This window comes from Haemaphysalis longicornis, unplaced genomic scaffold, assembly GCF_048455015.1.
Source record: "Haemaphysalis longicornis isolate Haplotype H1 unplaced genomic scaffold, Haemaphysalis longicornis Haplotype H1 scaffold_2, whole genome shotgun sequence".
NCBI lineage: Eukaryota > Metazoa > Arthropoda > Arachnida > Ixodida > Ixodidae > Haemaphysalis > Haemaphysalis longicornis.
In genome coordinates this window covers 52,654,428-52,665,785 of record NW_027526295.1, presented here as the reverse complement: position 1 = coordinate 52,665,785, position 11,358 = coordinate 52,654,428, and the positions used below count along the sequence as shown (strand labels likewise).

Here is an 11,358-nt window from a genome sequence, read left to right as displayed (position 1 = left end):
CTTGTGTCTTGCTGAAGTTCATTGCGGGGCACAAGTTCGCTACAATTAACGTCCATTTACCTTTCTTTACTGCGTGGCAATATCGTAATGAAACCATGTAAATATGTTCTACATGATAAACCCTTGAAGTTCTGCCGTACACTTCCCTGGTCTCGATCGTTTTGCGCTGGGAACCTGCAGCTACAACGAACTTCCCGACTACCGCCTCTGGCGGATCTGGGAGACCACCGGTCGTCTCGCAGATGTTTCATAGAGCAGATATGTTGATAAATAAATAAATAAATAAATAAATAAATAAATAAATAAATAACAGGTAGGAAGAAAACTTTATTAAGAAAGGATGGCCCGAAGCCGTTGGGGAATGGGGAGGGCAGGAAGGACGCTAGTAATGTCCAGCCATCGAGGCTGCACAGACGAAGCTCCAGAGTGCTGTCAAGGTGTCCTTGACGCGCCAAGAGGGCCGAATCCACTCTTCGTATGAGTTAACCCACGCCGGGCGGTGTTGGGCGCGAAGCATGGCAAGGCCCGGGCAAGACCAGACGAGGTGCGGAAGGGGAGGTTTCGACGTGCCATGGCATGCATAGCAGAGCACATGGTGGTCCAAGAGAGAAGGTGAGGAACTGGGAGCGGATCCGGCCTGTTGAAGTCCTGCGAGGTCTACAGACGGGGAGTTTACCGCCGAGGTTGACATCGGAGAACCTGCCGGCGGTATGTTCTTGCCTTGTTGAGATTCGGTGCCCGGGGGCTCAAAGTGAATGTGCCGTGCCCTCCACCGTGCGACGATGTCGGCGGTTCTTCCAATAACAGGTCTCCACTGCGTAGTGTGGCTTTGGTATTTAGCGTAACTTTCAAGTTGTAGTGATTTTCCAGGACTACTTTTGTGTTAGTTTGCAGGGAGTTATTGTCGCCATTCGACAAAACCTTTAATATTAAAAAAAATCTAGACGCCTTTATACGTTCGCAGCCGGGACAGGGCGATTACTAGTATACGCCGTAAGGTGTGGCCTTTGGAAATATCTTGTTGAGAAAGGGATACAGAGGGAAAATTAAGAGGAAGCAATATCAATAGAGCACTCGATCGGCATGCACGACAGTCATGTCAAGTTCAGTGACCCTTTTTGCGAAACCGGCGAGGATTTATTTTACCCATCACGCTCACGGTTACTTACATCAAAGAGCTCTACATCACGTTAAGAGTAAGCTGCATGGAACGAACGCAGGATGGAATGTCTCTGTTATTGTTTCTTTTATTTTTTTCTTTAATCGTGAGGAAGTATTAAAGCGCATCTACGAGCAGCAGGATATCATAGGTACTTATAAACGGAAGTATCGTGAACAAACGAAACGCAATGCAAGGCATCTCCTTCTCACAACGGCTTCTTGTCAAGTAGGTGTTTTGAACGCTCGTCGTCTGCTCCGCTGCAGCTCTTGAGCAGACGACACACGCGCCGACTTGCAGCGCCTCAGCGATTTCATAGCAGATGGTCGAGGTGGTTCAAAAAAAAAATTCTATAGGTTAACGTTAGTGGACAAAAAAAAAAACTTTGCTTACGTGCGGTGAAGGAATGTTATTTCTACAAACATTTACTAGAAGTATTTTAGCGCTGGATAGAATCCTTCGGGCGTCCGCGAACTCTCCAGGTGGCAAACTGTAGAGACTACTACTACTACTTTTTGTTTAAACGTGCTATTGCACAGGCGGCAGAGGTATAGCCGACCACAATTTATTTAATTATCATCATCAACCAGCAGTGCCTGTGTTGCTTGTTGCCTGTGTTTTTCTTTCCGCGGTTTTTCGGATGTTCTGCAGCTGTGCTTGATACAAAATCTCCCTGTTCTGTGCTTGGTACAGCGTTGCTGTTGTCGTCCGTGGAACACCACTTGGTGAGAACACCACTTCGTGAGATGAGCGCCTTGCACGAGCTGGCCATGTTCAAATCTGCGCACTGTTCGTTCGTATACGGACGCACGCGCGGACGACTCGCGCGCTTGCTACGCGCAGCACCTCGAAGGTGAGCGCGAGTGCTACGATGCGCTCGCACGCGCTGAGGGGCTTTTTCCTTGTTGCTGCAGGGTAGTTCCTGTGACCGAGGACGCCGCCGTCCCTGCCGCGTCGGTGCCTCCCCGCGAACCGCCGGCTAAGCAGGGCCAGCCGCCCCGAACAGCCGACGACGAGCGAGAGGAGGCCGAGGCCCGCCGTCTGAAGCTGCGCGAGAAGTACCGCGCCGATGACGACAGCAAATACGACAAGTGAGACACTGTGACTAGTGTGTGGCGCCCCCCATCCCTGATCGCCGAGGCCCAGGTGCGCTCTTTAACACTCCAAAGATTGGTTTTATCAGGGGTGTGATCAAATTTCAGTGCAACCTCATTTCTGGGGGACAAACGTTAAGTACCGTCAACAGCAGAGTCGAAACCATAAAATGTTTTCGGGAGAAGCTCGTGACAGGCAGAATAATGCTCTGGGTGTCGGCCACATACCGGAGGGTTTTGACATGCTGCTGTGATGCTTCCAGGCCATCTCTAATAACTTAAAAATGATGAACGCATGAAAAGTGAGCCAGATCGCTTCTCTGTTCCCACTTGGCCTACCACAGGGGCTGTTTTCAAGGGTTTCTAGGAACAGGGGCTCCTCAGGCCACTCCTGTATCCCTGGACACCTTTGTCAATGCACCCCGCTCTCCAGTTGCACTGTTCTTGAGCAGGTTTCTCATCACGTTAGAGGAGAGTGCTGTGCTTCTAACAGGGAGAACTCATTGCGTTGGATGCAGTAACATATGTGACAGTGGCCTAAAGCAAAGCAAAGCCAGTCTTGGGTAGTAACTAGTTACTAGTAACGTGTTACCGGCAACTAGTTACTTCTTTAGTAGAATGTAGCTGTAACTGGGCACTTTTAAATTAGAGGCACTTGTAACTGTAACACTGTTACTTTTTTACAGAGTGACTGTAACAGGAAATACCGTTACAGTTACTTCCTTTCTTATAAAAAACTATCTAATGGCAACAATCGTGAAGGCCTGTATACAGTTTGTGCTTTCTGCTGTTCCAGACTTCTTTCTCTACACCATTTACCTTTCCACAACATGGCTTCCCCTCGCAGTTTAGGAGAGGAGGTCGCTTAGAGGATGAGGTCGGAGGTTGTTCTTGGAGATGGTGTCTTAAACTATTCTGTCATCTTGAGCGGACAGAGACAAGAAAAAAAAAACTAACAAAAAGAAACTAGAAATTAGAACTCCGAGAAGAGGGAATCTCTCGGGTAAGCCAACTTTGAGCAACAACTCACCCCAACGGTCCGTCCGATTCACCCTGCACCTCCTGAACCAGTTCACAGCAGTGCAAGGCCGGTTCGGCCATCGTGCATAATCGGCGGAACCAGACCTGCACTTTTCTCGTTTGCTTCTGCACCTCCTCTGCAGGGAGTGCAGGCAAAGCCATGAACTCGTCCGGCACCCGTCGGCACCACTGGTGAATCGACTGGTGCAGTTCAGGGGCCGCAAAGTGCACCGCTGAGATGAGTGGCGAAGTGCTGGACCTCCTCAACTCGTGGTGCAGGTGAAACGAATGGACCCTAAGTTACAATGAGTTTTGCAAATAAATTCCCCGACACCAAGGGTGCATCAACAAAATGAGGCGTACACAATGATTGTTTGTGCTCTGCTTGGGTGTACCCAACTTAGGTTTCCTTTTCTAGGGTTTTATCAAGTGCAATTTTGACTATGCGCGTGCCTTCGTACATTTAACCAAATAAACTCTACCATTTTGTTTGTGATATATTTATTTATTTTTATACAGTAACAGAAAAGTAATGAAGTTACTTTTTCATAGTAACTGTAACCGTACCATGTTGCTTTTAAAAATTCTGTAACAGCGACTGTATCAGAGTTATTTTTTTGGCTTCGGTAAGTGTAACTGTAACACTGTTACTTTTTACTGGTAACGTTCCTATGACTGAGTAAAGCCCTCCGTAGTGCACTGCTGCAAGCAAAGGATTCTTTTCCTTCTTTTATGCAAGCCTTTCAATGTACTCGTGGGTGAGCAAGTTTATTGAGTGATATTGTTATTGAGCGACTTTGCAGCCCCTTGCAGATTCCTTGGCAGCTTATGGGTGGCGTCAGTGGTTCCTTGGTGCCAATATGGTTGAGAACTCTGGCCCTATGAAATGTTTTATGGGACTGTAAGAGCTGCTCGTCTGTCATCCTGCACAGTGGTTGAAGCCGGCATCATTGAAAGTTACCATACCAATGGTCTCGGTCTAGGGTGCAACCACAACCTTCACTGCTCACGAGTAGAGATTGGAAGCGGGCTTGGTAACCTTGCATGGTGGATCAAGCTGCAGCTTGAAGTTTGCAAAGTACAGAACAGGAAAAACACAGTTGCTGCATAATGTGCTAAACTCTTCCACTGCCACTGACCAGCCCTCCTGGCAGCTCACTTTTGGCCATGGGTTCGTGCCCCAGAAAAAGGCCAGTTCTTTTCTTTTTTTCTGTAGAAATTCAGGGAGTCAAGTTTGCTTCTGTGAGGCTTGCATTCAGTTATAAATTTTATTTTATTTTATTTGTGCATACTGGGGCCCTTCATGGGTGCCTACAGGTGTGCTTACATGAATAAACGTGGGCAGCATACTTAACACAATTTGAAAAAGGTTCAGTTGGCATGTTCCTGAGAAAGGAGTCAAGTGCATGGTGAGTAAAAATGAACCTTCTGACTAATAAGCAAACAAACAAGAATACATGCACGTACCCTGCAGCAAACTTCTTTACATGAGTGCATTTTCTAAGAAAACAGTTTTTGGGAACAGTTTACAGAGAAGCAAGTTTTTTGAATGGACAACATTGCCCAGCAATTTATTTCAATAAGAAATGGCTGTAAACAGAAGGCTGATATCAGTGCTGTCTCAAAAAGAACTTTGCTATAATTTCTAGAGGGCTTTCCATCTAACTAAGTGAAATTTGGGTTAGGTGAAGGTTTGGCAGCACGGTACTTTAGCTGGATGGTAGTGTTCTGCAAGTTTATCTTTACTGAAGTTTGTGTAAAACTCAGTACGTGTTTCTTTCGAGTAGATATGATGCACTTGGTTTTAGATGCTTTGAGTCTCTCACACCATGCATGGTACTGCACATGAATAATAACTTATAGCATTGCAGCGCTCATTCAAGATTATAGACGCGACACAGTCATGTGGCACATCCAAATGGTGATTGGGTTCGGCACGGGGTATCACTGATATAAACCAGAAAGGTGACCCTTGGGGCACTCCTGCTTATGCCTCCGAATGATCAGGATTGTACGTACTATCACAGCACAACTCTGACGTGCAAACAATTGAGTGTGTCACTTTTAGTGCATGCTGTGTGGTGCAGTGACGGGAGGCATGCGGGGATTCCTGTGCAGCCCCGAGTATGCCTTGACAGTCCTTCAATAAGACACTGGCTTGCCTATCTTATCCAAATGTCCATCTTAAACAATGAGTGACAACTCGGTTGGGGCGACACCGTCATGCTGCCCAGCCATTGTGCGGACGGCCTGGGAAGTTGCGCCGATCAGTGTGTTGTGTGCCCTGACATTGTTGCGTCCACGTTGTTGCAGGTTGGCCGTGGTGGTGACACCACTCTGGAAACCCTTGCAATGAGCAGCTTTTGGTGAGTGGCCCTTCTTGGGTGTCATATGTTGCGGTTGTGAGGTCTCAGGGACAATTTTTTCCTTTTAGATGTGGATGACTTTGGCAGTGCCCTGATTGCGGTCACGTGTGGATGCATTCTAAGACAGGATCGAAAAATAAAAGGCTTTTTAAAGATGTCAGTACTGGGCGTCGAATTTGGCCATACTGGTTTCACCAAAGTGGAAATTGTGATTCAGGAAAAGAACTTTGTGACAAGATTGCAAAGCGGCGGAATAAAAAACTGTGCGGATGTTGTAAAAAAGGAGGCCACTTGCTGAGCATTGGGGCAGCTGGCATCTTATTGCAGGCACAGTGCACAGGCACTGACTCATGGTACCTCACTCGTGCTACACATTAAAATACACTTTCTTCTTTAGTTTATTTTTTGTCACAAATTCCACGTTGTGTACCTTAGGTAATAATGCATACCAGAGTTGAGCACGTGCGTGGTCTGTGTGAGGCTCATGAGTGGTAGCCTTCCTGCACAGCTGTGCTGCCGTGTGGACAAAGTCAACTGAAGGGTGTCGTGCGTACGGCAAACCTTAAGGAGTCACTAAAGGCAGATTAACAGTTTTGGCTTCAACTGTGAAAGATCACGATGCCTTGTTTGCTGAGAAAGAAGTAATCAGAGCTGGCATTTCTCTCTGCCATTCCCTTCTATTTTTCCGGGACATTTCCGAGCCCGTCACAAAGCGGCCAGAGTCGGCCGAGTCTGGTAATTACTCGATCTGTGGTGTTTTCCTGAAGGCCTGTTCTCATTGGTTTTCACTTTCGTAGCAGCCCGTGAGGAAGGGTTTATTTACTGCCATTTTGGTGTGACGGCACGCAGCGAAATTGCCCACCAAGTTCCCGCTCGTTATTGCCGGGGAATGGGGATGTTGGCGAGGACTTCTCACGAATGTCCAGAATGTGAAGTCCTCGTGAAGTCATCGTGAATGTGAAGCCATGAATGTGTGTGCAGTTCAAATACGAGGACCTGCACAGGTGCCTGCAGAGGCCCTGGCAAGCGGCTGCACCAGCCCACTGCCCAATGCGACCTTCACCCTTTGACCCCCAGGCGCTGCCCTGCCCCTGTGACCGGTGCTGCCCTCGGTGAGTGCTCCCCTCGATCCCCCGGGTGACTCCAGCTGGAAAGTGTTCGGGGGAACAGCCAATCCTTTGGCCTCAGTTGTTTAGAAGACAGGGTGTCAGCTCCCCAGAATTCCTTTACTGTGAGCGCGTATGCGCTTGAGGTGCTCCCTGAAGTCAGTAGAGTACTTAGGGGTGCGGATTTGTGCACTTGGGCCAGTAGCTTCACCACTGCTCTGGCACGGAAACCTGTTCAGCAGTGCTAAGATCAGGGCTAGCACGTGTGGTAAAATGGAAGACTAAGAGATCACTGCAATGCGTGCAAGCAATCACAAGCCCATGGAGTGCTTGTGGAGCACTGCAGATAGTGCAAGTGGGTCGTTTGGTTCGACAATGGGTACATGTTGGCAGAGTGTACAGGGAACATAAAGAGAGGGATTACCAAAGCTTAGCACGTTTGCAGTGAAGCTGATAACTACATCAGTGCACCCGCTATTGGATTGTTCCAGGGAGAGACAAACCATGTTGAAAACAACATGGCATAACAAATGATACGTGGGAACAAAAATTTATTTAGATGTTGTTTCCTCACTCCCACCTCCACCTTCTTATGGTCATTAGTGTTTTGTGCGAATAAATCAGTCGATAGTGTTTCGCTTGTCTTGTGTATGTCGCTGTGTTTTCTTCGTCGTGCTTAAACAGTCACTGCAGTCTAACATGAGCATGAATAGAATCCTGGTATGCAGGTGTGTTTCTGCTGCATTCGAGTGCATCACCTGTATGAATTGCAGTTGTCAAACAAAAATGATTGATTGATCGATCGATCACGTGTTTCAGTGGGATTCATTGGTGTTATTCCTCAGTGTGTTTCATTGTTATTCCGCGGGAAAGTCTACCGGTCATTTCGAGTCAGTCCAGTGTGTGTGATAGGGGCAAAGGCAGGCATCCCTGGAAGCTCCTTAAAATTGCCTTGGATGTGAACATCTTCGACAGAACACTGTCTGGTTGGGTTAAACTTGAAGAGGCAAATACGCCAACCAAGGGCGCTTATTCAAAGCGGTCCCAACGTTTCGGAGCCAACTTGGCTCTTTCAACAGGGGTGACTGTGTACGACAAAAGCACAGAAGACAAAAGAGGCATTCCGGGTAGTTCCTGGTCTTCCCAACGTAACTAACGGAGCATTGTGCGCAAGCAATTTTGTAGACGACCCTTTGGGCTTTTTCTTTTGGTGGCTGCTCTTCAGGTCGAGGTATGAGCCCTCCAAGAGTTGACACTGGTTTGTGCGAGATGACAATGCCTTCCTTGCAAAGAATGTGGGATAATGTTTCACTCTTTCCTTTAACATAGGGGAGGGAAATATAAGTGGGTCGGCGTGCGGAGAGGGTGGGGGGGCAGACGGCGGAGACAGGAGAGGGGTTGTTGACTGGCGACGTCAGTACAGAGGAATTTCCTTGGTTGCAGCCCGGCTGAGGGAGACGGCGTTTGACGCGTCGTATGAAGTTGCTCGTGTATCCATTTTTCTTTAGGTCAGCGATTACGGCTTTTTCTTCTTCCGGTCCCCTTCTGTTGAGCATATAGTTCTGGGCTCTAAGTAAGAGAGCTGAGACCACAGATGATTTGTGGGAATTTGGGTGGCAGGAATCGAATTGCAGGTAGCGGCCGGTGTGGGTGGGTTTCCTGTACACTGTGAAATTTAGTCCGTCTGGCTGTCTTTTTATCGAAACGTCAAGGAATGGTAAGGTGCTGTTCGTTTCTTTTTCCATGGTGAATTGGATGGCTGGTTCAATCGAATTTAGCTGCGACAGGAAGTTGTCTGCTGTTGTTTCTTTGATGACACAAAAGCAGTCGTCCACGTACCGGAGAAACACCTTGGGCTTTTCGGGGAAATTTTCCAGAGCGGTCCTTTCAATTTTTTCCATTACAAAATTCGCTGTGGTCACGGAAATAGCAGCCGCCATCGCAGTTCCACTTACTTTCCTGAAATATTCCTGCTTGTAGCAGAAATATATGCTTTGCAGGCAGAACTGCAGAAGTTGCGTTATCTCGCCAATGCTGAGGCAGGTCCTGGAGCGCAGGCTGTCGTCGTTCTCGAGGGCACTTGTGGCGGTTGCGACGGCCAGGGAAGCAGGGTTGCTTGTGAAAAGCGACACGACGTCAAAAGCGACGAGTTTGTCCCCACGGTTTGTCCACACTTCGGAGACAAGTTCGACGAAGTGGCCGGCGTTCTTGACGTGGGGGGACGTTTTGCCGACGAGAGGGGAGAGAACCTGATGAAAGATCAGGTTCCTTCCCCTGATGAAGGACCAGTAAGAAAAAAAGAAAAAGAAGAAGACACCTTATACACCTGGTGCTTTTGTCGTACACAGTCACCCCTGTTGAAGGAGCCGAGTTGGCTCCGAAACGTTGGGACCGCTTTGAATAAGCGCCCTTGGTTGGTGTATTTGCCTCTGCAATTGCCTTGGATGCAGCGTCTTTTAATGAAGTGTCCAGCATCCCTCGTGTAGCTGCACTCTTTCCTCATTCCACAAGAAGGGCTGACCAAGGTGCTGGGAACTAGGCCAGCGCCCATTTCTTCTCTCTGTGCTTTGCAGTCGCCTCAAACTGCAGGCACGCATCGTGCATGCCGACATTTTGGTCACATTTTTATTCGCCTTGGAAGCTTAGGTGCTTGTGGCTGAGTCTTGTGTGCTGCCTTTCTAGACACAGCTTTACCTGACGGGAAAGTGTGATATTTTTTGGACCATTTTCCCAAGACATCTCCTTTCAAGATGCCGAGGACAGTCAGTAGTGTCGACTGATAGCAAGGAACTCCCGTGGTTTGCTTCTGTCACCACCTTGAGCCGCGTCTGTACGCATGCGTCAAGGCTTCAAATTGCGAGGCCTGAACTAAATGTGCTTTGAGAAGTGTCTGGCATGCTTTTTTTCCTAGCAGTAACGGTTGGTTGTCTACACTCTCACAAATGATGATGACCGCTCTGTGCAGCCCATGTTGTCAGGGTACCGCAACAATGACGAGTTCTCTGTCGGCCAGGGGCCGCATGGGGAGCCCAAGGCTGTTGGCTTGCTGGTGGGAAGCCCTGCTGGTGAGTGGTGCCCTCTGCAATGGAGCCACATCTATGTATATAGAGGGGCCATGAAAACAAAAATGCAAGTTTGGCTCGTTCAAAAGACTGCCTCGCATCGATAACAGCAGTACCAGTTTTTACTGCAAACTTCAGACAAGTAATTTACGTGCTAAGGAATACACACAAAGCAGTGGCGACTCCCTAGCAGCTTGTGGGTGATTTCCCTGCGATGTCACGGAATCCTGTTTGTGCGACTGGGGGCCGCCCACAGCAAAGCCACCAGGAAGATTTGTGAATGGGCGATTGCAGTGGGGTCTCCAGTTCGTCTGACCGTATAACCTGGATGCTTGCAGGCAGTGTACACACCGAATGATAACTACGTTTTTAGCATGGGCCCATATTACGTCACGCCTGCGTATATTATATCGCTGCGCATAAAGTTCCAAAGCTTTTCAATATTTTTCTTTTTTCAGTTATTTAGAAAGCGTCTTGCATGGTTGTAATTGCACTGAGTGAGTTACCAAAAGCTGGCTCTTTCAAATTGAAGAAAGGTGTATTTTGCCTTCATGGCCCCTTTAATTAAGGGGGACCCACCTGTTAACATTCCTATGTGATGTACAGCTTCATGATCCATCGGCTGAAAAACGATCGTGCACCAATATGAAAGAATTTACAAATGCGTATAAATGGGCACAACAGCCTAGTTTAATTATTTTATAAGTGTATCACTTCTGTACTGATGTTAAGATATAGAACTCTCGCATGGTAGACACTGAGTGCCATCTAATGAAAACTAGAGCAACTGAGAGGCATTTCTTGTTTATTTTTTATTTCAGAAAAGATGTGCTCTATTTGTAGAATAAGCAAACTAGGCTGCTAGGAACATTTTCATGGATCCTTAGAACTTTTCGTATTAGTATACAAAACTTTTTAAAGCCTGGGGTCATGAATTGGTAAGTCCTGTAGGAACGAGATCAGGTGAGTCCTCTTTAGGCAGGCCTAAACGTAATGGAAAGCAGTGTGCCGAAAAAGTTGTCTCAGCCTGGGCTTTGCGAGGAAGGGAGCATAGTGCAGCTTTTAATGGACATGAAAATGTGCACTTGCAGATTTGGACCGTGTGGTGTGCGTGAGCCCCGAGCACGTTGTGGTCTGCTACTAAGAGCCACAACCAAGTCGCCAGGGTGGGTGGCTTCTTCTATTACTTGTTAACATAGAGTGCTTTAGTGTGCTTGTGGCAACACACACTCATGCACAGTACGCATGTGTACACACGCACACACTCGCACTGGAATTACACCAGGAACATGGATCCACAGACGTAAAAATGCCGGTTGCATGATTTCTCTGTAGGGGTGTGCAAATACTTGAATATTTGAATGCAAGTCCAATAGTACCTCCGCAAATCGAATATCTACTGCAGTCAAACCTCGATGTAACGGCAAAATTCGTAATTGTCTACGTTGCATCAAAATTTCGCTGCAATAAAATTTGCAGTTAAAATGAAGTGTTACCCGCGTGAAGCGCTTCCTACAAACGAAAACGTGGTGCGCATACATGGCTGACACA

The 11,358-nt window shown here is 47.6% G+C and overlaps 1 protein-coding gene across 4 annotated transcripts in view; it reads left to right on the top strand.

The window, feature by feature from the left end:
- The first annotated feature begins 1,795 nt into the window (after nt 1–1,795).
- Nucleotides 1,796–11,358, top strand: part of LOC144168894 (uncharacterized) — a 29,653-nt gene continuing 20,090 nt past the window's right edge. The window contains exons 1-7 of one of the 4 annotated variants that reach the window (XM_077697884.1): nt 1,796–2,012; nt 2,074–2,250; nt 3,417–3,552; nt 5,587–5,639; nt 6,621–6,751; nt 9,711–9,810; nt 10,899–10,973. In XM_077697884.1, coding sequence (XP_077554010.1) covers nt 1,906–2,012; nt 2,074–2,250; nt 3,417–3,510 — 378 coding nt within the window. In that variant the 5' untranslated portion in view covers nt 1,796–1,905 and the 3' untranslated portion in view covers nt 3,511–3,552; nt 5,587–5,639; nt 6,621–6,751; nt 9,711–9,810; nt 10,899–10,973. The other 3 variants (XM_077697886.1, XM_077697885.1, XM_077697883.1) reach the window with 3 other exon arrangements.